Raw genomic sequence first — 22,721 nt, 5'->3', positions numbered from 1 at the left:
TAGTATGTATATATATATATATTAGGGATCGACCGATATCGTTTTTTTAGGGCCGATACCGATAATCGGTGGAGGTTAGGGCCGATAGCCCAGGGGCGGGAGGCAGAGGGCAGTGCTCCCCTTTACATTCGCACCCCTGGACTTAGCACGACACCCCTTGGCACCCCCTGGTTCCTTGGCTTCTTATCCTTAGTGATAGAAGTGACTTACAGGCAGGGCCAGACTGGGACCAAAAATAGGCTCAGGCATTTTAAAATAAACAGCCCATTTTTATGGTGGGGGTCTGACCCCCACCAATCACCTTGGTTCAAGTGGCTCCCCAGATGTTGGAAAGCTGCAACTCCCATCATGTCTGAAGTGACTACAGCTGATGGGACAGTCAGGAGACTACACAATGATATCAGTGACTACAGCTCTGATGGGACAGTTAGGAAAATACACAATGATATCACTGACCTGAGTGACGTCTTCTCTGTTGTCTTTACTTTTCTTCTTCATCTGGTCCAGACACCAGGATTTCTTCCATCTTCTCTGCAGAGTCTGACACCTGGACATCATTGGTTCCTTAATTTGTCAGTAGATCCTCATCCTCTGTATGATGACAATAATCATTATAACCTTGCCACATACTGTACCCCCTGAATATAATACTGCCAACCACTGTACCCCCTGAATATAATACTCCAACCACTGTACCCCCTGAATATAATACTGCCAACCACTGTACCCCCGAATATAATACTGCCAACCACTGTACCCCTGAATATAATACTGCCAAATACTGTACCCCCTGCATATAATACTGCCAACCACTGTACCCCCTGAATACTGCCAACCACTGTACCCCTGAATATAATACTGCCAAATACTGTACCCCTGAATATAATACTGCCAACCACTGTACTCCATGAATATAATACTGCCAACCACTGTACCCTGAATATAATCCTGCCAACCACTGTACTCCATGAATATAATCCTGCCAACCACTGTACTCCATGAATATAATCCTGCCAACCACTGTACTCCATGAATATAATCCTGCCAACCACTGTACTCCATGAATATAATACTGCCAACCACTGTACTCCATGAATATAATACTGCCAACCACTGTACCCTGAATATAATACTGCCAACCACTGTACCCTGAATATAATACTGCCAACCACTGTACTCCATGAATATAATACTGCCAACCACTGTACTCCATTAATATAATACTGCCAACCACGATACACCACTGAATCACCCCTTACACCCCACGCACTCCATCTTCAGTCTCCTCATCACCCCATACACCCCACGCAACCCATCCTCAGTCTCCTTATCTCCCACATACACCCCACGCACCCCATCCTCAGTCTCATCCCCCCATACACCCCACACAACCCATCCTCAGTCTAATCATCACCCCCATACACCCCACGCACCCCATCCTCAGTCTCATCACCCCATACACCCCATGCACTCCATCCTCAGTCTCCTCATCACCCCATACACTCCATCCTCATCCCCTCATACACCCCATGCTCATCACCCCATACACCCCATGCTCATCACCCCATACACCCCATGCACTCCATCCTCAGTCTCCTCATCACCGCATACACCCCATGCACTCCATCCTCAGTCTCCTCATCACCCCATACACCCCATGCTCATCACCCCATACACCCCATGCTCATCACCCCATACACCCCATGCACTCCATCCTCATCACCCCATACAACCCACGCACTCCATCCTCAGTCTCCTCATCACCTCATATACCTTAAGCACCTCATCATTATTACACAGCTGACACCCCCCCCCCCCCCAGTCCTTCTCATCAACATTAAACCCCCTAATCACTACACCCCTGACCCCCCTTCTGGTCCTCCTTATCAAAACGATGCTCTCCCAATCCTTCTTATCATTACACCACCAACCTCTTCAACAACCCTCCTGTCCTCTCGCCCTGCACCCGATCGTCGCGCTCCTCACCTTATCTGCTCAGTGATGCGGCCGTGTGAGGCGGGAGGGTTTGCTGCTCCTGTTGCTTCTGCCGGGGTCAGAGGCCATTACACGTGACGTCAGGGGATTGGAACAGACGTGTGTGCCTGCGCGGGGCACGTCTGTTCCCATCATCCCCTGGTCTGTCCGTCTCGCCCGGCCGGTTTAAAGGTAAATTATTGCTGTCAGCGGCAGGTCCGGGACCTGTTGCTGCAGCATTTAGTATGAAGTACTACAGGGGCCCAGACTGTGAGGCCCAGGCTGTGACCTGGGCTACTAGGGGGGCCCCCTAACACGCTGGGCCCCTGTGCAGCCGAACCGGCTGAACAAGTGATATGTCCGCCCCTGCGATAGCCGATAACTTATACCGATATTCCGGTATAAGTTATCGGCTATTTATCCCCCCTCGACACCGCTGCAGGTCATTGATTTAAAGCGGGCGCTTTAAATCAATGCACTGCAGTGGCTTTTGCGGTGCCATAGGCCGCTGCCACCACCACCCGCTTCTCTCCCCTACCTGTCAGGGTGGTCCGGGCCATCCATCCTTCCTGTAGTGTCCGGCGGCATTCCGGGTGGAGGGTGCATCGGTCCGGGCTGTTCTTCTTCTCCGGGGGTCCTCTTCTCCACTCCGGGCAGGCTCCGGCCTAGTAGCGCAGCATAGACGCCGCTGTGCAGTGACGCCCGTGCGCAGCGACGCACCTGGCGTCACGGCGTAGCGCGTCTATGCAGCGTACTAGGCCAGAGCCTGCCCGGAGTGGAGAAGAGGACCCCCGGAGAAGGACAGCCCGGACCGGTGCACCCTCTACCCGGAATGGCGCCGGACACTACAGGAAGGAAGGATGGATGGCCCAGGAGGGTGGGGGAGGGGCCAGACCGGTATAGCGGTATGGGCAAAAATCCATACCGGTATACCGCCAGCACTACGGTGGGGGGTGCGGCGGGTCGGGGGGGCGGGGCATTATCGGCTTATCGACAAGGTAATTGCCGATACCGATAATGCCCAAAATCGTGATTAGCGGACGATAATATCGGCCATAGCGATAATCGGTCGATCCCTAATATATTTTTATATATATATATATATATATATATATATATATATATATATAGTGACCCAGTACAGAAATCACGTGCTCTTCTGTACCTCTGCCCATCCTGTCTGGCAGATCCTGCTCAATGTCCATCATGGATCCCCTCTCTTTAGAAATCTCTTCATTGCACTCACTAATGTCATGTTATATAAAAGTTAAAGGGGTACATTTTTTTTTTTTTTTTAAATCAACTGGTGCCAGAAAGTTAAACATATTTGTAAATTACTTCTATTAAAAAAAATCTTAATCCTTCCTGTACTCATTAGCTGCTGAATACTACAGTGGAAATTCTTTTCCATTAGAAACACAGAGTTGTCTGCTGACATCATGAGCATAGTGCTCTCTGCTGACATCTCTGTCCATTTTAGGAACTGCCAGCGTAAAAGGAAATCCCCATAGCAAACATATGCTGTTTTGAACAGTTCATAAAATGAACAGAGATGTCAGCAGAGAGCACTGCGCTCGTGATGCAGCAGAGAGCACTGTGTTTCAAAAAGAAAAGAATTTCCGCTGTAGTATTCAGCAGCTAATAAGTACAGGAAGGATTAAGATTTTTTAATAGAAGTAATTTACAAATCTGTTTAACTTTCTGGCACCAGTTGATTTAAAAAATAAAAAAATAAAGTTTTTCACTAGAGTACCCCTTTAACCCCTTAAGGACCGGGGGGTTTTCCGTTTTTGCATTTTCGTTTTTTGCTCCTTGCCTTTAAAAAATCATAACTCTTTCAATTTTGCACCTAAAAATCCATATGATGGCTTATTTTTTGCGACACCAATTCTACTTTGTAATGACGTCAGTCATTTTGCCCAAAAATCTACGGTGAAACAGAAAAAAAATCATTGTGCGACAAAATTGAAAAAAAACGCAGTTTTGTAACTTTTGGGGGCTTCCGTTTCTACGTAGTACATTTTTCGGTAAAAATGACACCTTATCTTTATTCTGTAGGTCCATACGATTAAAATGATACCCTACTTATATAGGTTTGATTTTGTAGGACTTCTGGAAAAAATCATAACTACATGCAGGAAAATTTATACGTTTAAAATTGTCATCTTCTGACCCCTATAACTTTTATATTTTTCCGCATATGGGGCGGTATGAGGGCTCATTTTTTGCGCCGTGATCTGAAGTTTTTAACGGTTCCATTTTTGCATTGATAGGACTTATTGATCGCTTTTTATTCATTTTTAAATGATTTAAAAGTGACCAAAAATGCACTATTTTGGACTTTGGAATTTTTTTGCGCGCACGCTATTGACCGAGCGGTTTAATTAATGATATATTTTTATAATTCGGACATTTCCGCACGCGGTGATACCATATATGTTTATTTTTATTTTTATTTACACTGTGTTTTTTTTTTTTATTGGAAAAGGGGGGTGATTCAAACTTTTAATAGGGGAGGAGTTAAATGATCTTTATTCACTTTTTTTTTCCACTTTTTTTTTTGCAGTGTTATAGGTCCCATAGGGACCTATAACACTGCACACACTGATCTTTGTTATCCCATAGGGACCTATAACACTGCACACACTGATCTTCATCATTGATCACTGGTTTCTCATAAGAAACCAGTGATCAACGATTCTGCCGCATGACTGCTCATGCCTGGATCTCAGGCACTGAGCAGTCATTCGGCGATCAGACAGCGAGGAGGCAGGTAGGGACCCTCCCGCTGTCCTGTCAGCTGTTCGGGATGCCGCGATTAGCCGCGGTTATCCCGAACAGCCCGACTGAGCTAGCCGGCCACTTTCGGTTTCACTTTTAACCGTGCGGCTCAGCTCTGAGCGTGCGGCTAAACGGTTAATAGCGCGCGGCGTCGCGATCGGCGCTGCGCGCTATTAGAGGCGGGTCCCGGCTTCACTATGACGTCGGGCCCGCCGTGATATGCACTGTTTTATATGCACTGTTGCCTTAAGAAATCTATTGTTGTCAAGTAACCTTTGTTATGGGGAGTATGCAGTGGTGAACAGGTGACTTATCTGCTCAATGGGATCTCTCTAAATTGTCCCCCTTATATAGTGAGGTCAGGGTTCAGCTCTCGCTTTTGTGCTCTTGTAGCTGAGGTACAGTGAAGAGAAGTCTGAGGAGTATGTCTGGTGATCCTGAAGGATCCTAGAATGTTTCTACTTCAAGTTAACCCCTGCACCATGGGTGAAAGTCAAAGCCAACAGTAGGACCTAAACATAGTGGGGATTACACTGAAGTCTAGTCCAGTCCAAGTAGTCAGTCAAGTCTGTCAATTACTAAATTCAAGCGTGGCTGCATCAGTCTATACAACTGCAACTACAAGTCCCAATAAGCTTCCCTAAATTCACCCTGCATCTCCTTAGTGCCTATCTGAGCTGTGTGGACTTTAAAGGAGTAGTCCAGTGGTGACCCAGTGGTGAACAACTTATCCCCTATCCTAAGGATAGGGGATAAGTTGCAGATCGCGGGGGGTCCGACCGCTGGGGCCCCCCACGATCTCCTGTACGGAGCCCCGACAGCCCGCGGGAAGGGGCGTGTCGACCTCCGCTCGAAGCGGCGGCCGACACGCCCCCTCAATACAACTCTATGGCAGAGCCAAAGCGCTGCCTTCGGCAATCTCCGGCTCTGCCATAGAGATGTATTGAGGGGGCATGTTGGCTGCCGCTTCGTGCGGGGGTCGACACCCGCTATCTGGCCAGAGAGCCCCGTACAGAGAGATCGCAGGGGGCCCCAGCGGTCGGACCCCCCGCGATCTCAAACTTATCCCCTATCCTTAGGATAGGTGATAAGTTTTTCACCACTGGACTACCCCTTTAACACCTTGCCTACCTGCGGCCTCAAGACCTCACAGCCTAGGATGCGCTAGGACATTTGTGACAGTGCTGAGCCATGGGCATAATAGTCAATCCTGTCAACATCTTCCCCACCGAAATACTGCAGCACCCTTATTGGGATCCACTAATCCCCTACATACACTTAGAGGTAATTGATAAAATCCCATCTGCCTACAGTCCCTAGTCTAGCCCTGTCTAGTAGTATACTGCATACTGTCTTATTATTAAAGGGATACTCCGCTGATCAGCGTTTGAAACACACTGTTCCGAACGCTGGAGCCGGGAGCTCGTGATGTCATAGCCTCGCCCCCTCATGCCGTCACGCCCCGCCCCCTCAATGCAAGTCTATGGGAGGGGGCGTGACAGCAGTCACGCCCCCTCCCATAGACTTGCATTGAGGGGGTGGGGCGTGATGTCATGATCGGGCGGGGTTATGACATCACGAGCTCCCGGTTCCAGCATTGTTTGTACGCCTGTATAGGTATAACTTATAGGCTTTACCTGCATTGGCATATTGTATCCAACCACAGTGAACTCTATATAGATTTTATAGTGATAGTTGCTGCTGTTGGTCACAGTCTTTGTGTTAGTCTCTTTACATGGACCTTTTCTTCTAATTTTCACAGCGATTCCCGACAGTCCGTATGATGTAACAATTACCTACAATAGATATTTAATGGAATATGAGCTCAACATCTTTTTGACATATGATATCGAGTCAGAATATCTAGGAAAACGAATGTGCCATGAAATTGTTCTACGGAAGGAAGGAATGCCATGGCCGGTAAGTGGAGTCCTTATGGGTTTAGCAGGATGACCTTTAGGATAATAACAAGTAACTATAGCATACTACAAAGATTCATGAATTTGGAAGTACTGTATGGCAATACTAATACCTGGGGAGCCGTCAGTAAATTGATGTATTTATACCCTGCAGGACTGTAATGAAATCTCTAACATCGGAAGCTACAAGGTGGTAAGTATAGAAATCCAGCTGTTACACATCAGATAACACATCCCCGGGTCCTGCTAACTAAGCCAAGATGTTCCTGGCTTTACGTCCATCAGAATGGATTCACACAGGCATTTTCTTTGCAGTTTTTGGCACATCGTTTTGGAGCATTCGGCAGACTAGATGGGCCAAATGGTTCTTACCTGCCGACACAGTATATGCTTCTTTCTTTGGCACATAATTCGGCGGAGCCTTTTTTCCCATTTGGATTCTGCAAAGAAATCTGTAACAATTTAAGGCAGTTCTGACTGGTGCAAAAAAGTATCAAAGGGGTACCCCCGAAAGAAATAAAAAAAATTCAAATCAACTGGTCCCATTTTTTTTTTTTACAGATTTGTAAACTATTTTTATTTAAAAATATAAAAGTATTTCCTAAAACCTTTCTATCCTTATCATTTAGTATTTTAAAACTACAGAACGTGACCTGCACATTCCAAAGAGAAATCTAGAATATTCTACAAAATATGAGGCAAGAGTCAGATCTATCCCTACGGGAGGATTCTATGATGGCTTCTGGAGCCCATGGAGCCCAATAACAACATTCTGGACAGAACAGGAACCAGTAACTGATACCGGTAAAAACAAAATGATAATATCTTTCCAGTGAGGATCACACATTTCTGATTACCAGATGTTGGGGCTGGGTCTAGGATACATGAAGGGTGGTAATCATTTATTTCCTGGTGGTCTAGGATACATGGAGGGTGGTAATCATTTATTTCCTGGTGGTCTAGGATACATGGAGGGTGGTAATCATTTATTTACTGGTGGTCTAGGATAGATGAAGGGTGGTAATCATTTATTTACAGTGGTCTAAAATACATGGAGGGTGGTAATCATTTATTTCCTGGTGGTCTAGGATACATGGAGGGTGGTAATCATTTATTTCCTGGTGGTCTAGGATACATGGAGGGTGGTAATCATTTATTTCCTGGTGGTCTAGGATAGATGAAGGGTGGTAATCATTTATTTACAGTGGTCTAAAATACATGGAGGGTGGTAATCATTTATTTCCTGGTGGTCTAGGATACATGGAGGGTGGTAATAATTTATTTCCTGGTGGTCTAAGATACATGGAGGGTGGTAATTATTTATTTCCTGGTGGTCTAAGATACATGGAGGGTGGTAATCATTTATTTCCTGGTGGTCTAAGATACACGGAGGGTGGTAATCATTTATTTCCTGGTGGTCTAGGATACATGGAGGGTGGTAATCATTTATTCCTTGGAGGTCTAGGAAAGATGGAGGGTGGTAATTATTTATTCCCTGGTGGTCTAGGATAGATGAAGGTTGGAAATAATGTATTCCCTGGTGGTCTAGGATAGATGAAGGGTGATAACCATTTATTCCTTTGTGGTCTAGGATAGATGGAGGGTGGTAATTATCTATTCCTTGGTGGTCTAAAATAGTTGAAGGGTGGTAATCATTTATTCGCTGGTGGTCTTGGATAGATGAATGGAGGTAATCATTTGTTCCCTGGTGGTCTAGGATAGATGAAGGGTGGTAATAATTTATTCCCTGGTGGTCTAAGATAGATGAAGGGTGGTAATCATTTATTCCCTGGTGGTCTAGGATAGATGAAGGGTGGTAATCATTTATTCCCCTGGTGTCTAGGAAAGATAGAGGGTGTTAATCATTATTCCCTGGTGGTCTAGGATGGATGAAGGGGGGTAATAATTTGTTCCTTGGTGGTCTAGGATAGATGAAGGGTGGTAATAATTTTTCCCTGGTGGTCTAGGATGGATGATGGGTGGTAATCTTTTATTCCTTAGTGGTCTAGGGTACATGGGGGAGGGTAATAATTTATTTCTTGTGGATCTAGGGTAGATGGGGGTAGTAATTATTTATTCCCTGGTGGTCTAAGGTAGAGAGTATGGTAATTCTTTATTCCCTGGTGGTTTAGGATAGAAAGGGGTGGCAATAATTTAATCCCTGGTGGTCTAGAGTAGAGGGGATGGCAATCATTTATTCCCTGGTAATCTAGGGTAGACAGAGGTGGTAATAATTTTTTCCCTGGTGGTCTAGGGTAGACAAGGATGGTAACAATTTATTTCCTAGTTGTCTAAGGTAGACTGGGGTGATTCCCTTGTGATATAGGATAAACAGGGGTGGTAATCATTTATTCCCTGGTAGTCTAGAGTAGATGGGGGTAATAATAATTTATTCCCTTATGGTCTAGGGTAGAAAGGGGTGATAATCATTTATTCCTTGATGGTCTAGGGAAGAAGAGGGTGGTAATTGTCAGGATCCGGGTTGGCGGAGGGTGAGGACACTGGAAGTGGATCCTCTGTACCAGAGAGGTGATGGCGTGGGCCGTACCATGGGAACAGAGTCTAAGGGGTTACTGGTATTCACTAGAGCCCGCCGCAAAGCGGGATGGACTTGCTGCGGCAGGTAACCCCCAGGTCGTTCCACCCGGTAGCGACTCAACCTCTCTGGCGGCTGAGATGGCGCGGTACAAAAGGACAAGGCTAGGCAAGGTAGCAGAAAGGTCAGGGCAGGCGGCAAGGTTCGTAGTCAGGGGCAACAGCAGAGTTTCTGGAAACACAGGCAAGGACACACTGGAACGCTTTCACTAGGCACTAGGCAACAAGATCCGGCAGGGACAGGAAGGGGAAGTGATGTTTTATAGGGAAAACAGTGATTGGACTAGATTGGGCCAGGCACCAATTATTGGTGCACTGGCCCTTTAAATTTCAGAGAGCCGGCGCGCACGCGCCCTAGAGAGCGAGGCCGGGCGTGCCGGGATGGGACAGAGGAAGGACGGAGCAGGTGAGAAGAGACATGGGATGCAATCCGTGAACGGGCACGTCCGGTCCCGCGGATCGCATCCCCTCCGGTGACATGGTAGCAGCGCTCTCGGTCAGCAGCGCTAACCGGAGCGCTGCAAGCAGAGTAATGCCGCGAGCACTCCGGGGAAGCAGCAGGACCCGGAGCGCTCGGCGTTACAGTACCCCCCCTTGGGTCTCCCCTTCTTTTTGGAACCCAGAAATTTACGAATGAGTTCCTTGTCAAGGATATTGACCTCAGGTTCCCAAGACCTCTCTTCGGGGCCACAATTCTCCCAATCAACGAGAAAAAATCTTTTACCTCGGACAACCCTGGAGGCGAGGATCTCTTTCACAGAGAAGATATCAGAGGATCCAGAGACAGGAGCAGGAAGAGTGACTTTGGGAGAATAGCGGTTAAGAACAACAGGTTTGAGTAGAGAGACATGGAAAGACTTCAGAATACGGAGAGAGGAGGGCAGATGAAGTTGGTAAGAGACAGGGTTGATTTGTTTTTTGACTTTGAAAGACCCTAAAAATCGGGGGCCTAACTTGTAACTGGGTACACGGAATCGAATGTACTTAGCAGAAAGCCGTTGGATTGAGGGTGGTAAGCAGAAGAAAAATTTAGTTTGATTTTTAATTGACTGCAGAGTGCCCTCCAAAATTTAGAAACAAATTGGACGCCTCTGTCTGAGACGATGTGCGTGGGAAGCCCGTGGAAGCAAAAAATATGAAGAAAAAATTGTTTCGCCAATTGTGGCGCAGAAGGAAGACCCGGCAGAGGAACAAAATGAGCCATTTTAGAAAAACGATCAATGACCACCCAGATGACTGTATTATTGCAGGATGGTGGCAGATCGGTGATGAAGTCCATAGCAATATGGGACCATGGCTGTTCAGGTACAGGTAAAGGAAGGAAGAGACCTGCCGGCTTCTGGTGAGGAGTCTTGTCACGGGCACAGGTAGTACAAGCCCGAACACAATCAGTCACATCCTTCTGGAAATCAACTGCTCCGACTTCTTGACACCAGCATGTCCTGCCAAAAGAGAAGAGTGACCCCATTTAAGAATCTTGAGGCGAAGGCGTGGAGGTACAAAAGTCTTCCCCGGAGGAACTTGCACAAGAGTGGTAGGAGCGGAGGAGATGAGACACTCAGGAGGTATTATGTGCTGTGGAGGGGCTTCAGATTCGGAAACATCGGTGGAACGTTCTTGTCGGCTAGACGAAAATTAATTTCAAAATTGAAGTGGGCAAAAAACAATGTCCATCTAGCTTGGCGAGGATTTAATCGCTGGGCAGTCTGGAGATACGATAAATTTTTATGGTCTGTGTAAATGATGATGGGATGCAGGGACCCCTCTAAAAGATGTCTCCACTCCTCGAGTGCCAATTTAATAGCTAAAAGCTCACGATCTCCAATCGAATAATTTTTTTCTGCAGAAGAGAAGGTCTCGGAGAAAAAGCCACACGTGCGATTTTTCCCAGTAGTGGTCTTTTGAGTTAAAACGGCACCGGCACCGACAGAAAAAGCATCTACTTCGAGGCTAAAAGGCTTCGAGGGGTCAGGCCTGGACAGAACAGGTGCAGAAGCGAAGGCAGCATTGAGCAGATTAAAGGCCTCCTCCGCCATAGATGGTCAGGACCTCGGGTTCGCATCTTTTTTGGTCAATGCTACAATAGGTGCAACGATGGTGGAGAAGTGAGGAATAAATTGACGATAGTAGTTAGCAAACCCAAGGAAGCGTTGGATAGCTCGCAATCCAGAGGGGCGTGGCCAATCCAGAACCGCAGAGAGTTTGTCAGGATCCATTTGAATGCCTTGGCTGGAAACAATGTAACCAAAGAAAGGTAGACTACTGCGTTCAAAGAGACACTTTTCAATCTTAGCATAAAGGTGATTTTTGCGTAGGTGCTGTAACACCTGACGGACATGGAGGCGATGTTCCTCAGGGTTAGAAGAAAAAATAAGAATGTCATCCAGGTAGACTACTACACAGGTATATAGCATGTCACGAAAAATTTCATTGACAAAGTCCTGGAAAACTGCTGGGGCTTTGCAAAGGCCGAAAGGCATGACAAGATACTCAAAATGTCCGTCACGGGTGTTGAATGCAGTTTTCCACTCATCTCCTTCACGTATACGAGTTTGGTAAAAATTTTCGCTCCCCGCAGACGGTCAAACAGTTCAGAGATAAGGGGGAGTGGATAACGGTTCTTACGGGTAATTTTATTTAAACCGCAGTAATCGATGCATGGACGTAGGGTTCCATTTTTCTTAGCAACGAAGAAGAACCCTGCTCCAGCAGGAGACGAAGATTTTCTGATAAATCCTTTATTTAGATTTTCTTGAACATACTCGGACATGGCTTCGGTCTCTGGGGGCAGAGAGAGGATAAATCCTGCCACGCGGTGGAGAAGTACCAGGAAGCAAGTCAATAGGGCAGTCAAAGGGTCTGTGTGGTGGTAAGACCTCTTTTTACAAAAGTCCTGGTAGGCCTTAGGCAGGCCTGTCAGAGAAGAAGCGACAGTTACTTGACTGATGGTTAAGGTCTTAAAGCATTGCTGGTGACAGGTAGGACCCCAACTTCTAATGTCCCCAGAAGACCAGTCGAGAGTAGGAGAGTGGAGCTGGAGCCAAGGCAAGCCTAGTAGAACTTCAGAAGTACAGTTGGGAAGCACAAAAAATTCAATCTCCTCATGATGGAGGACACCTACGTTCATGCGCAAGGGCACTGTGCGACAGCACACGGTACAGTCCAGATTCTGTTCGCTCACAGAAGAAATGAAGAGAAGCTTGTCGAGACGGGTCACAGGGATGTTGAATCTGTTGACTAATGAGGCCTCAATGAAGTTACCTGTTGAACCAGAGTCCAGAAAGGCCATGGCAGAAAAGGCAGATTTAGCAGGCAAACAAATCCATACAGAAATAGTTAAGCGTGGAGAGGTAGAATCCATACCCAGTAACGCCTCTCCCACGTTTACTAGGTGCGTGCGTCTTCCCAGACGCGGAGGACGAATAGGACAGTCCTTCAGGAAATGCTCGGAGCTCGCACAGTAAAGGCAAAGGTTCTCATTCCTGCGGCGAGTCCTCTCAAGTTGGGTCAGGCGAGACCGATCCACTTGCATAGCCTCCTTGGCGGAAGGCACAGTCACAGGTTGCAGCGGATACTGAAAGAGAGGCGTTGGGCGGGGAAACCGCCTGGTGTGAACGAGATCCTTTTCTTGGCGTAGCTCCTGTCGCCTTTCTGAAAAACGCATATCAATGCGGGTGGCCAAATGGATTAGTTCAGACAGGGTTGAGGGTATCTCTCGTGCGGCCAGAACATCTTTGATGTGGCTGGATAAACCTTTCTTGAAGGTCGCGCAGAGAGCCTCATTATTCCAGGCTAATTCTGAGGCAAGAGTCCGGAACTGAATGGCGTAATCGCCCACTGTAGATTTTCCTTGAACAAGATTCAACAAAGCTGTCTCGGCTGAAGAAACCCGGGCTGGTTCCTCAAAGACAGAGCGTATTTCTGAGAAGAAGGTCCGGACTGAAGCGGTGGTAGGATCGTTGCGGTCCCAAAGCAGAGTGGCCCAAGACAACGCCTTTCCAGAGAATAAGCTGACCACGAATGCCACCTTTGACCGTTCCGTGGGAAATTGGTCAGCCAACAGCTCCAAGTGCAAAGAACACTGGGTCAGGAAGCCACGGCACAACTTAGAGTCCCCATCAAACTTATCCGGAAGAGAACTCTGGTGCTGGAAGCGGCAGCTTGCAGTTGAGGAACTGCGGAGAAGATGGCTGTAGAGGCAGAAGTTGCTGAACCATTGCAGTCAGTTGTGACAACTGATGTCCTTGTTGGACTACCTGTTGAGACTGTTGGGCCACAACGGAGGTAAGGTCTCCAAGGCTAGGTATCGGCACCTCAGCGGAATCCATGGCCGGATCTACTGTCAGGATCCGGGTTGGCGGAGGGTGAGGACACTGGAAGTGGATCCTCTGTACCAGAGAGGTGATGGGGTGGGCCGTACCAGGGGAACGGAGTCTAAGGGGTTACTGGTATTCACCAGAGCCCGCCGCAAAGCGGGATGGACTTGCTGCGGCAGGTAACCCCCAGGTCGTTCCACCCGGTAACGACTCAACCTCTCTGGCTGCTGAGATGGCGCGGTACAAAAGGACAAGGCAAGGTCAGACGTAGCAGAAAGGTCAGGGCAGGTAGCAAGGTTCGTAGTCAGGGGCAACAGCAGAGGAATTCTGGAAACACAGGCAAGGACACACTGGAACGCTTTCACTAGGCATTAGGCAACAAGATCCGGCAGGGACAGGAAGAGGAAGTGATGTTTTATAGGGAAAACAGTGATTGGACTAGATTGGGCCAGGCACCAATTAGTGGTGCACTGGCCCTTTAAATTTCAGAGAGCCGGCGCGCGCGCGCCCTAGAGAGTGGGGCCGCGCGTGCCGGTATGGGACAGAGGAAGGACGGAGCAGGTGAGAAGAGACATGGGATGCGATCCGTGAGCGGGCACGTCCCGTACCGCGGATCGCATCCCCTCCGGTGACAGGGTAGCAGCGCTCTCGGTCAGCAGTGCTGACCGGAGCACTGCAAGCAGAGTAACGCCGCGAGCGCTCCGGGGAAGCAGCGGGACCCGGAGCGCTCGGCGTTACAGTAATAATGCATTCCTTAGCGGTCTAAGGCAAACTGAGGTAGTAATCATGTATTCTCTGGTGGTCTAGGCTACATGGTCATAATAATAATTTATTCCCAGATGGTCTAGGGTAGAAGGGGGCGGATAGCAACTCTCAGGCACTGGGCACTGTGGTCAGTCAGTAGTTGTCAGTGAGCAGTGGCTGTGGGTACTTGTGGGGACACCCCTGAAATCATGCCCTGAGGAGCGAAACGGGGGGACGTCAGGAGAGCGCGAGCCTAGACCCCGACTTGGACCCTGGAGGAGTCACAGGGATGTCAGCTTCAGTGCTCCATTGTTCCTCTAGGCCAGAGGAGGAATGGTGCACTGAATCAGTGGGGCAGTATGGTTGGGCCACTGGGGGTATTTTGTCTGTGGGGGGAGATCACCTAACTACTACAATATATAAGAGCATAAGGAGATGGGGCCTACTATATATACTATATGGGGACACAGAGGAGCCCTTTACTATATATGGAGGCAGTATAGGCGCCTACAACTATATATAATGCAGTACCAATTTTACTACCCCATTTTTATCTTCAGAAAATATAGTCAGACTACATATAGTGTACATAGAATATACATTGGTCAGTCATTTATTATTCTATATAGAAGATATTGGAATATTAACATTAAGGCTGTGCTTACAGGTAAATAAACCCTTTAAATGGGCGTTGTCAAATCCAAAAACTTTTTATATGTGGTACTGATGAAAATGAAAGACCTTTTGTAATCTGGTTGTTTAAAAATGTTTGAATATTTAATGAAGAAATCGGACTCTGAAAATCCCACCACTAGGGGTCCCCATACCAACTGGGACACTAACCAGTCCTGCAGAAGCCTCAGGCTGCATGAGCAGACACACCAATCACCTCCCACCTCCACAAGGAGGGACACACCCCCTCCAACAATACGCCAATCACCTCCCACCACCACAAGGAAGAGACACCCCCCCCCCTCCTACCATACATCAATCACCTCCCACCTCCACAAGGAGGCACACGCCCCCTCCTACCACACACCAATCACCTCTCACCACACCCCAATCACCTCTCACCACACCCCAATCACCTCCCACCACAAGGGTGGGACACTCCCCCTTCCCCTGAGAGGATTTCTAACACTGTGAGCTAATGAAAAGAGGGATTTTTATAATAAATATAGGTGATGGAGGAATAAAAAGTAGATGTACATGGTCAGGATTAGGTAACATATCAATACTTTTCTTTATGGGATCTGACAGATACGCTTAAAGCAAATCTGTCATCAGTATCACCCGCACTAACCTGTCATACAGGCTTGTAGTGCGGGTGATATTGATTAAAATGATACTTACAATGTCCTGAATGGCCCAGCCGTTGCGCCGTTAGCGCTGTTTTTCTTTTTATGTAAATGAGGTCCTTGGGGCATGGGGAGAGCTAGGACCGGAGCTTCGGGCACCCCGCGTCATCTTCTGCTTGACGGGCGCTTCGCCCCGACTCATCAATATTCACGCCCTCCCTCCCTGCACTTGCGGCACGGCGCATGTACCACTACCAGAGTACACCCGGAGGCGGCGTCAGTCTCAGCCTCATGAGGCAGCTAGAGCAAGGAGGGAGGCCGTGCATATTGATGACCCAGGCGGTCGGCAGCAGATCACGTGTGGTGCCCAGGGCTCTGGTCCTAGCTCCGCCCATGCCCCAAGGATCTAATTTACATTAAAAAAATGTGATAACGGTGCAGCGGCTGGGCCATGACATTGTAAGTATCATTTTGATCAGTATCACCCAGTATCACCTAGATTATGACAGGTTAGTGCGGGTGATACCGATGACAGATTTGCTTTAAAATGTAAAACACTGACCAATGTACAATACATCTGTTATTTACTTGCCTCTTGTTTATTTTTTCCATAGAATATGTGAATAATACTATATCTATCGCTTTAAGTATAGGCTTCTCCGTTTTCTTGTTCTTCATCGTTATATTAATTGCTGTATTTTGGGAAAAAAAGTAAGTAAATAAAACGTCTATGCACATTATATACTGTATGTTATATCTATTGGTTGAGGTCAGGAATATATCACTTCATTTTACTTAATCTAAATTGGTCCCAATTTTTTTCTCTGGGGTCAGAGCTAAAATTTACTAGAACAGGGCTTCAAATCCACTGCTTCTGCTTCCCTCCTTACAGCTATAGAGATACAAGATTTTATTCCTCAGGGGTGGAGCATGACAAACTATTCTGTCATTGGTGTTCTCTGAATTCCTTTGTCAGCCCCACCCCCGAGGGCCTAATACAACAATAATACATTGTTTTAGTGAGGCTGCTCCTTTCATTAATTTTTGGTATGTACATGGTGATTGAACCAATAAAAGGGTACCTGTCACTTTAAAAACTTTTGAAAAGTCAGATAGAGGTCAAAAGACCCCAACGATCGGTAGAACAATCAGAGAAAGAAGTACATGGCTGAACGTGCAACTGAAACCGTCCCATGGACTTATATTGGGAGTCTATCTCAGTCATGTGGCACAAAGCTAGCTTCTCATTTTAGCGATTAGTTGGGGTCTGAAATCCCAGACCTACACTGATCAAAACTTCTGACTTTTTATCAACTTCCACCACATGCCAAAAGTTTTTTGTTTTTAAGTGACAGTGCCCATTTAACTATTCTGTCTGTGTCCTATGTTGTATTGTGAAGTATCTGCCATTTTTCCAAGAAGAAATAACAATCTTTAATGTTACATTTACAGAATTAAGCCTCTTGTGTGGCCAGAAATTCCAGATAAAAAAACACTGGAGAAGTTCCTCAACAAGCCAAACCAGGTATGGCACTGCTCGACATCATGCTTACCCACTGAGAAAGTCTGCTTCCCCTGCCCCTCCTTCTTCCTCCACTCACTCAAAGAGAAAGCCTGTGAGTCCGCTGCAGCTCCTATTTGTCTCCTTCTGGTCCCTCACCTGCCTGTTTCCAAGACAAGCATTTGGTTCTCGGCCAGTTGCCTGAGCGACCACATCCTGCTTTGAGCTCTTGACTCCATAACAGATAGAAGTGACGAGCGTCGGGGGAACCAGAAAAACAGAACCTGTGAATCCTGCTTCCCTCCACCCACTCGTAAAGAAAGCCTGTGAGTCCTGCTTCCCTCGCCTCCTTAATAGACAAAGCCTGTGAGTCCTGCTTTCCCTGTCCCATCATAGACAAAGCCTGTGAGTCCTGCTTCCCCTGTCCCATCATAGACAAAGTCTGTGAGTCCTGCTTCCCCCGCCCCGTCATAGACAAAGCTTGTGAGTCCTGCTTCCCCTGCCCCGTCATAGACAAAGCCTGTGAGTCCTGCTTCCCCTGCCCCGTCATAGACAAAGCCTGTGAGTCCTGCTTCCCCCGCCCCGTCATAGACAAAGCCTGTGAGTCCTGCTTCCCCTGCCCCATCATAGACAAAGCCTGTGAGTCCTACTTCCCCCGCCCCGTCATAGACAAAGCCTTTGAGTCCTGCTTCCTTCACCCACTCATAGAGAAAACCTGTGAGTCCTGCAACCCCCACCCAGTCATAAAGAAAGCCCAGTACATGTTTTTAAAGGGCTAGAAACAACAGATTGTATTCAGCTGTATAGCAAATGCAAGTCAGTAAAAGTGCATGGTTGAAGAAGCATTCCAGCAGGAATCCAAAATGTATATTGTGCTGGAGCTGTGGTTAAACAAGAAAAAAAAGCTATACTTATCTACCCCCAGTCCCCCCTGGTTCCACTGCAGCTCCCATAGATCTGCTTCTTTTCCCCAACCTCACTCTTCTGCATGTTTCTGAGACAAAAGCTTGGATCTTGGGCAACAGGTCTTGTGTCTAAAATAGGTACACATGACGGTGGGGGGGGGGGGGGGTGTTTGGGTGTTGTGGTGGAGACAAGAAACAGACAAATAGATGGTGTAAAAGGGGAACTGGAGATAGATAAATATAGCTTTATTTTAAATTTTTTAATTTCACCACAGCCCCAACACTATATAATTGTTTGGCCCACACTATTTCCCTTTAATTTCTCCTCGAAGTCTAAGCATTAAAGGTTAAAATATGAAACAACTTTGCAAAAATTTGTCATGATGTTGTGTATACAGCTTCTTCACAGACCTAACAGCAGGTCCGGCTCTGCCTAAAGGCAAAATAGGCAGCCGCCTAGAGCGCCCTCTTGAGAGGCAGGGGGGGGGGGGGGCGGGGGTGGTGGGATGCTGCTCTGTGGCTGCAACTTAGTCAGCCACAATACGAACCACACACTCACAGCCAGCACCACTCCCCCCAATGCCCCCCAGCGTTTGCCACTGTGTGTCACCCCAGTCATAAGAAGATTACATAAGAAGGGGGGTTGTTATAGTGTTTGAACCCAGTAGTAAGGTGATTACATGAGGAGGAGGTTTGTTCCAGTGCATCACCCCAGTAGTAAGGAGATTACATAAGGAGGGTGTTTGTTACAGTGTGTCACCCCAGCAGTAAGGTGGGGAGTGTTAGGGCAGAGACAATGGGCAGGATTGAGGGGGGTGGCAAAATTAGCTTTCGCCTAGGGTGGCAAAAATCCTTGCACCAGCCCTAGTGAACAGCTAGAAAGAAAAAGTAACAGCAGGATCAGACTACATATGGTTTGTTTGTAGTCTGTTACCTTGGAAACACATAGTCCAAATAGAAAAAAAATTCAGCTCAGCCAATTCCAAAACACACACGGAACAGGTGATTACAATAGGCAAAAGATTAGTCCAGGGCTGCTTTGTGCAGAAAAAGGAATGTAGCTTTATTCCATGCTTCATATAAAGGACAAATCACAGTATAAAATACGGTGACATGTTTCACGTGCTGTAAGCTCTCTCAGTAAGAGTGTACAGCATTTGAAATGTGTCACTTTGTTTTGCATAAAATTACACATTTCAAGTGTTGGACTACTGACATAGAGCGCACACAGCGCGTGAAACGTGTCACTTCATTTTCAACTGCAGAAAAAGTAATGTAGGTTTGTTTTATGCAGAAAGGAAAAGTCATATCACAGTACGCAATTAAGTGACGTATTTAAAGTGCTGTACGCACTCTACATCACTATAACTAAGAGTGTGTACAGTATTAGAAACATGTCACTCCATTTGGTACTGTAATATGTCTTTTACTTTCTGCATGGAATAACCCTGCACGAAGCTGCTCTGGACTAATATTTTGCCTATTCTTGGAAACACGTAGGTCTGAATGGTGGCTGTATACACAAAATGGTAGAAAACTTTGAAGGAAACTTTGAAGGGGTACTCCGATGCTCCAGCGTTCTGAACATTTTGTTCAGAACACTCGGAGCTGGAGGCCGTGATCGTGATGTCATGACCATGCCCCCTTGTGATGTCATGCCACACACGCTCTATTCATGTCAATGGGAGTGGGCATGTCTGCTGACACGCCCCCTCCCGTAGACATGAATGGAGGGAGAGTGGTGTGACATCATGAGGGGCGTGGCCGTGACATCACAACCACTGCCACGGGTGGTCGCAGGGGACCCCAGCAGCGGGACCTCTGTGATCAGACATCTTATCCCCTATCCTTTGGATAGGGGTTAAGATGTTTAGTAGCCGAGTATCCCTTTAAGAATAACTTGTAAATATGAACATAGGGGGAGATTTATCAAAACCTGAGTAGAGGAAGAGCAGTGCAGTTGCCCATAGCAACCAATCAGATCGCTTCTTTCATTTTTCCCAGGTCTCTTTATAAATAAAAGAAGCAAGCTGATTGGTTGCTATGGGCAACTACACCACTCCTTCTCTACACAGGTTTTGATAAATCTCCCCCATAGTCCTTACGTTGACTTCCTGTGCGTCTGACTGGGGAGTCATGCAAGTGCTTCCTCAGTACTGCACAACAGAAGATGTTGGTGCCATAAAATAACATATTTACTTATTTCTGTTATGATTTGTCCTACAGAATCTGCCCTTAAGCTTCAATCCCGATTACAGTGAGATCCTTCCAATAAATATAATAGATTATATGAAAGCACGAGAGATCCCAGAAGATAACCACGAGATCAGCATGACGGACAGCCTCATTGAGAAACCCTCTATCCATCCTTTCCATTTCAATCTGTCTCCTCCAGAGGGCAGCAGAGGATTCCCCGCTAACACAAATAACAGTGGACAGTGTAAGGGTATTGGTGACGATGGCGGTGACAGGTCGGAGAACCCCATCATTTCTGGTGATGTTACACTGCTATCCGGTGATGGCAGCAATGGGACCACGTCTGTGGCTGTAAAACATCCAGAAAACGGACTAAGAAGACTATGCTGGGAGGATATTTATATTGCTATGTCCGCCTTCAAGACACCCAGCAGTGCTGTAAAGCAGGTCCCTAAAAATACTTTCTGATCTCTATTACAGCATGGTCTATGGGCGGACCTTTATATAGCGAGAATGTTCAGAGTTAATTTCCATCACTTATACATTGACTTTAGGATCACAGGTTTAAAGGGGTTATCCGGATAGGTGATAAGATGTCTAAGACCCCCCGCGATCTCCGTGCACCACCGTCTCCAGTCTCGGAAAGTGTTTTTGGGACTGGAGACGTGACGTCACATCACGCCACCTCCCCTCAATTCATGTCTATGGGAGGGGGCATGACTGCTGTGGCGTGACGTCACGTATCCAGTCCCGGAAACGCAGAGCTTTCCGAGACTGGAGATGCAGCCCTGCATAGAATGCAGGTGGTGCACGGAGATCGTGGCGGGCCCCCCGCTATCAGACATCTTATCCCCTATCCTAGGGGATATGATATCTTTGGCCGGAATAACCTTTTAATGTACGGTCTAAGCGAAAATGATGGATATTACTCTCATGCACATAGACAATCTGACCACCACTCCACTACTTTATGCTCACCGAATGTTTCGTATCAGCTGCTAACGGTCATTTGTAAGAATAACCTACCTAGATTTCATTTATTGAGCTGTAAAATACCCCTCCTGTACTCAGGGAGTGCCGTTTGTTCTCACTCAAATGTTCATTAAAGGGGTACTCCACTGGAAAACATTTTATTTTTTAAACCAACTGGTGCCAGAAAGTTATACAGATTTGTAAATTACTTCTATTTAAAAATCTTAACCCTTCCAGTACTTATCAGCTGCTGTATGCTCCTCAGGAAGTTCTTTTCTTTTTGAATTTTCTTTCTGACTGACCACAGTGCTCTCTGCTGACACCCCTGTCCATTTTAGGAACTGTCCAGAGCAGGATAGGTTTGCTATGGGGCATTACTCCTACTCTGGACAGTTTAACTTTCTGGCACCACTTGATTTAATAAAACAAAGTTCTCCAGTGGAGTACACCTTTAAGTCACGTTCAGTACTTGACTATTACTCGCTACCTAGTGGTAAGATTGTTCAGTGCTGTGAAATTACCATTTCTATGGAGCATAACAGAACAGAGTTACCACAAATGGTGAAAGGAAATATAATGGTGGAATCCAACTGGTCACTTATCACTTGTAGTGCTAATAAATATTTTCCATTCAGGAAAATGTATTAAATTGCTGCAACACCCCCCCCCCCCCCCTCAAAAAAAAAAGAAAACCTTAGTGTCATGTCCCTTAGTGTCATGGTTCTCCAGCAATTGCAAAACTACAACTCATATCATGATGGGAGCTGTGATTTTGCAAAAGTTGGAGACATACAAGTAAGGGAACGCTGGCCTATATTGAATAAATCAGATTCCAACTTTTATGTATTTTTGGGGGGTGAATGGAAAGCCATGACCTGATTGGTCGGTCTGTTTTTCCTTTGCAACCTTTTTGTGTTTTGTTATAGAAAAAAAAAGTCATACTTAATGTACAGTATGTTTATAGTGTTGGAAGCTCTGTTTTCCTGTACAAAGCTCCAAAACTTCAGCAGAGTCTTGAAGTTCACACAGACTTTAGCCACCACTAGGGGGAGCTAAGGAGCATCCTGCGTACAGTGCTATCATACAGTTCAATGAGTAAACAGTGTGCAGAAAGTGTCTGCAGATAGACATAATTGTATTAGTAATGGAAGACTGCCTGGCAGTAGATGACTATATCATTGATGTCAGGCCGCTGCTATCAAGGCATGCTGGGAGTTGTAGTTTTGTGATAGCTGGAAAGCCACAGTTTGGGGACCAATGATCTATATAAAATAATGTTGGCTTTCCTGGAGCTTTCTCTATACTGTAGCATGCCCATGTGATACTTACCGAGGATCTCAAATTTTGGAAATAGAAATATACTAGCTTTCATAGGCTGCTATGCAAATGCATCTTTATAATAACTGAAATGCAGTATATTATTGTTTTATATGGGCTATTTGTTTCACACAACACAGTGTACAATAAGGCATCAAAGTTAATCCTCCTTCCCTCTAGCCATCCAATGGCGCCCTATTAAA

The 22,721-nt window shown here is 46.5% G+C and overlaps 1 protein-coding gene across 3 annotated transcripts in view; it reads left to right on the top strand.

Annotated features, from left to right (window-relative positions):
* IL7R (interleukin 7 receptor) overlaps positions 1-21,859 on the top strand; it is a 64,249-nt gene extending 42,390 nt beyond the window's left edge. For all 3 annotated transcript variants that reach the window (XM_056546624.1, XM_056546635.1, XM_056546643.1), the window contains exons 4-9: positions 6,518-6,675; positions 6,829-6,867; positions 7,304-7,478; positions 16,242-16,338; positions 17,080-17,152; positions 20,260-21,859. In XM_056546624.1, coding sequence (XP_056402599.1) covers positions 6,518-6,675; positions 6,829-6,867; positions 7,304-7,478; positions 16,242-16,338; positions 17,080-17,152; positions 20,260-20,697 — 980 coding nt within the window. In that variant the 3' untranslated portion in view covers positions 20,698-21,859. The remainder of the gene's footprint in view (positions 1-6,517; positions 6,676-6,828; positions 6,868-7,303; positions 7,479-16,241; positions 16,339-17,079; positions 17,153-20,259) is intronic.
* Positions 21,860-22,721: the final 862 nt, after the last annotated feature.

Source organism: Hyla sarda, chromosome 1, assembly GCF_029499605.1.
Source record: "Hyla sarda isolate aHylSar1 chromosome 1, aHylSar1.hap1, whole genome shotgun sequence".
Classification (NCBI taxonomy): Eukaryota; Metazoa; Chordata; class Amphibia; order Anura; family Hylidae; genus Hyla; species Hyla sarda.
Note: the sequence above shows the minus strand (reverse complement) of the source record. Positions and strands in the feature narration are given on the sequence as shown.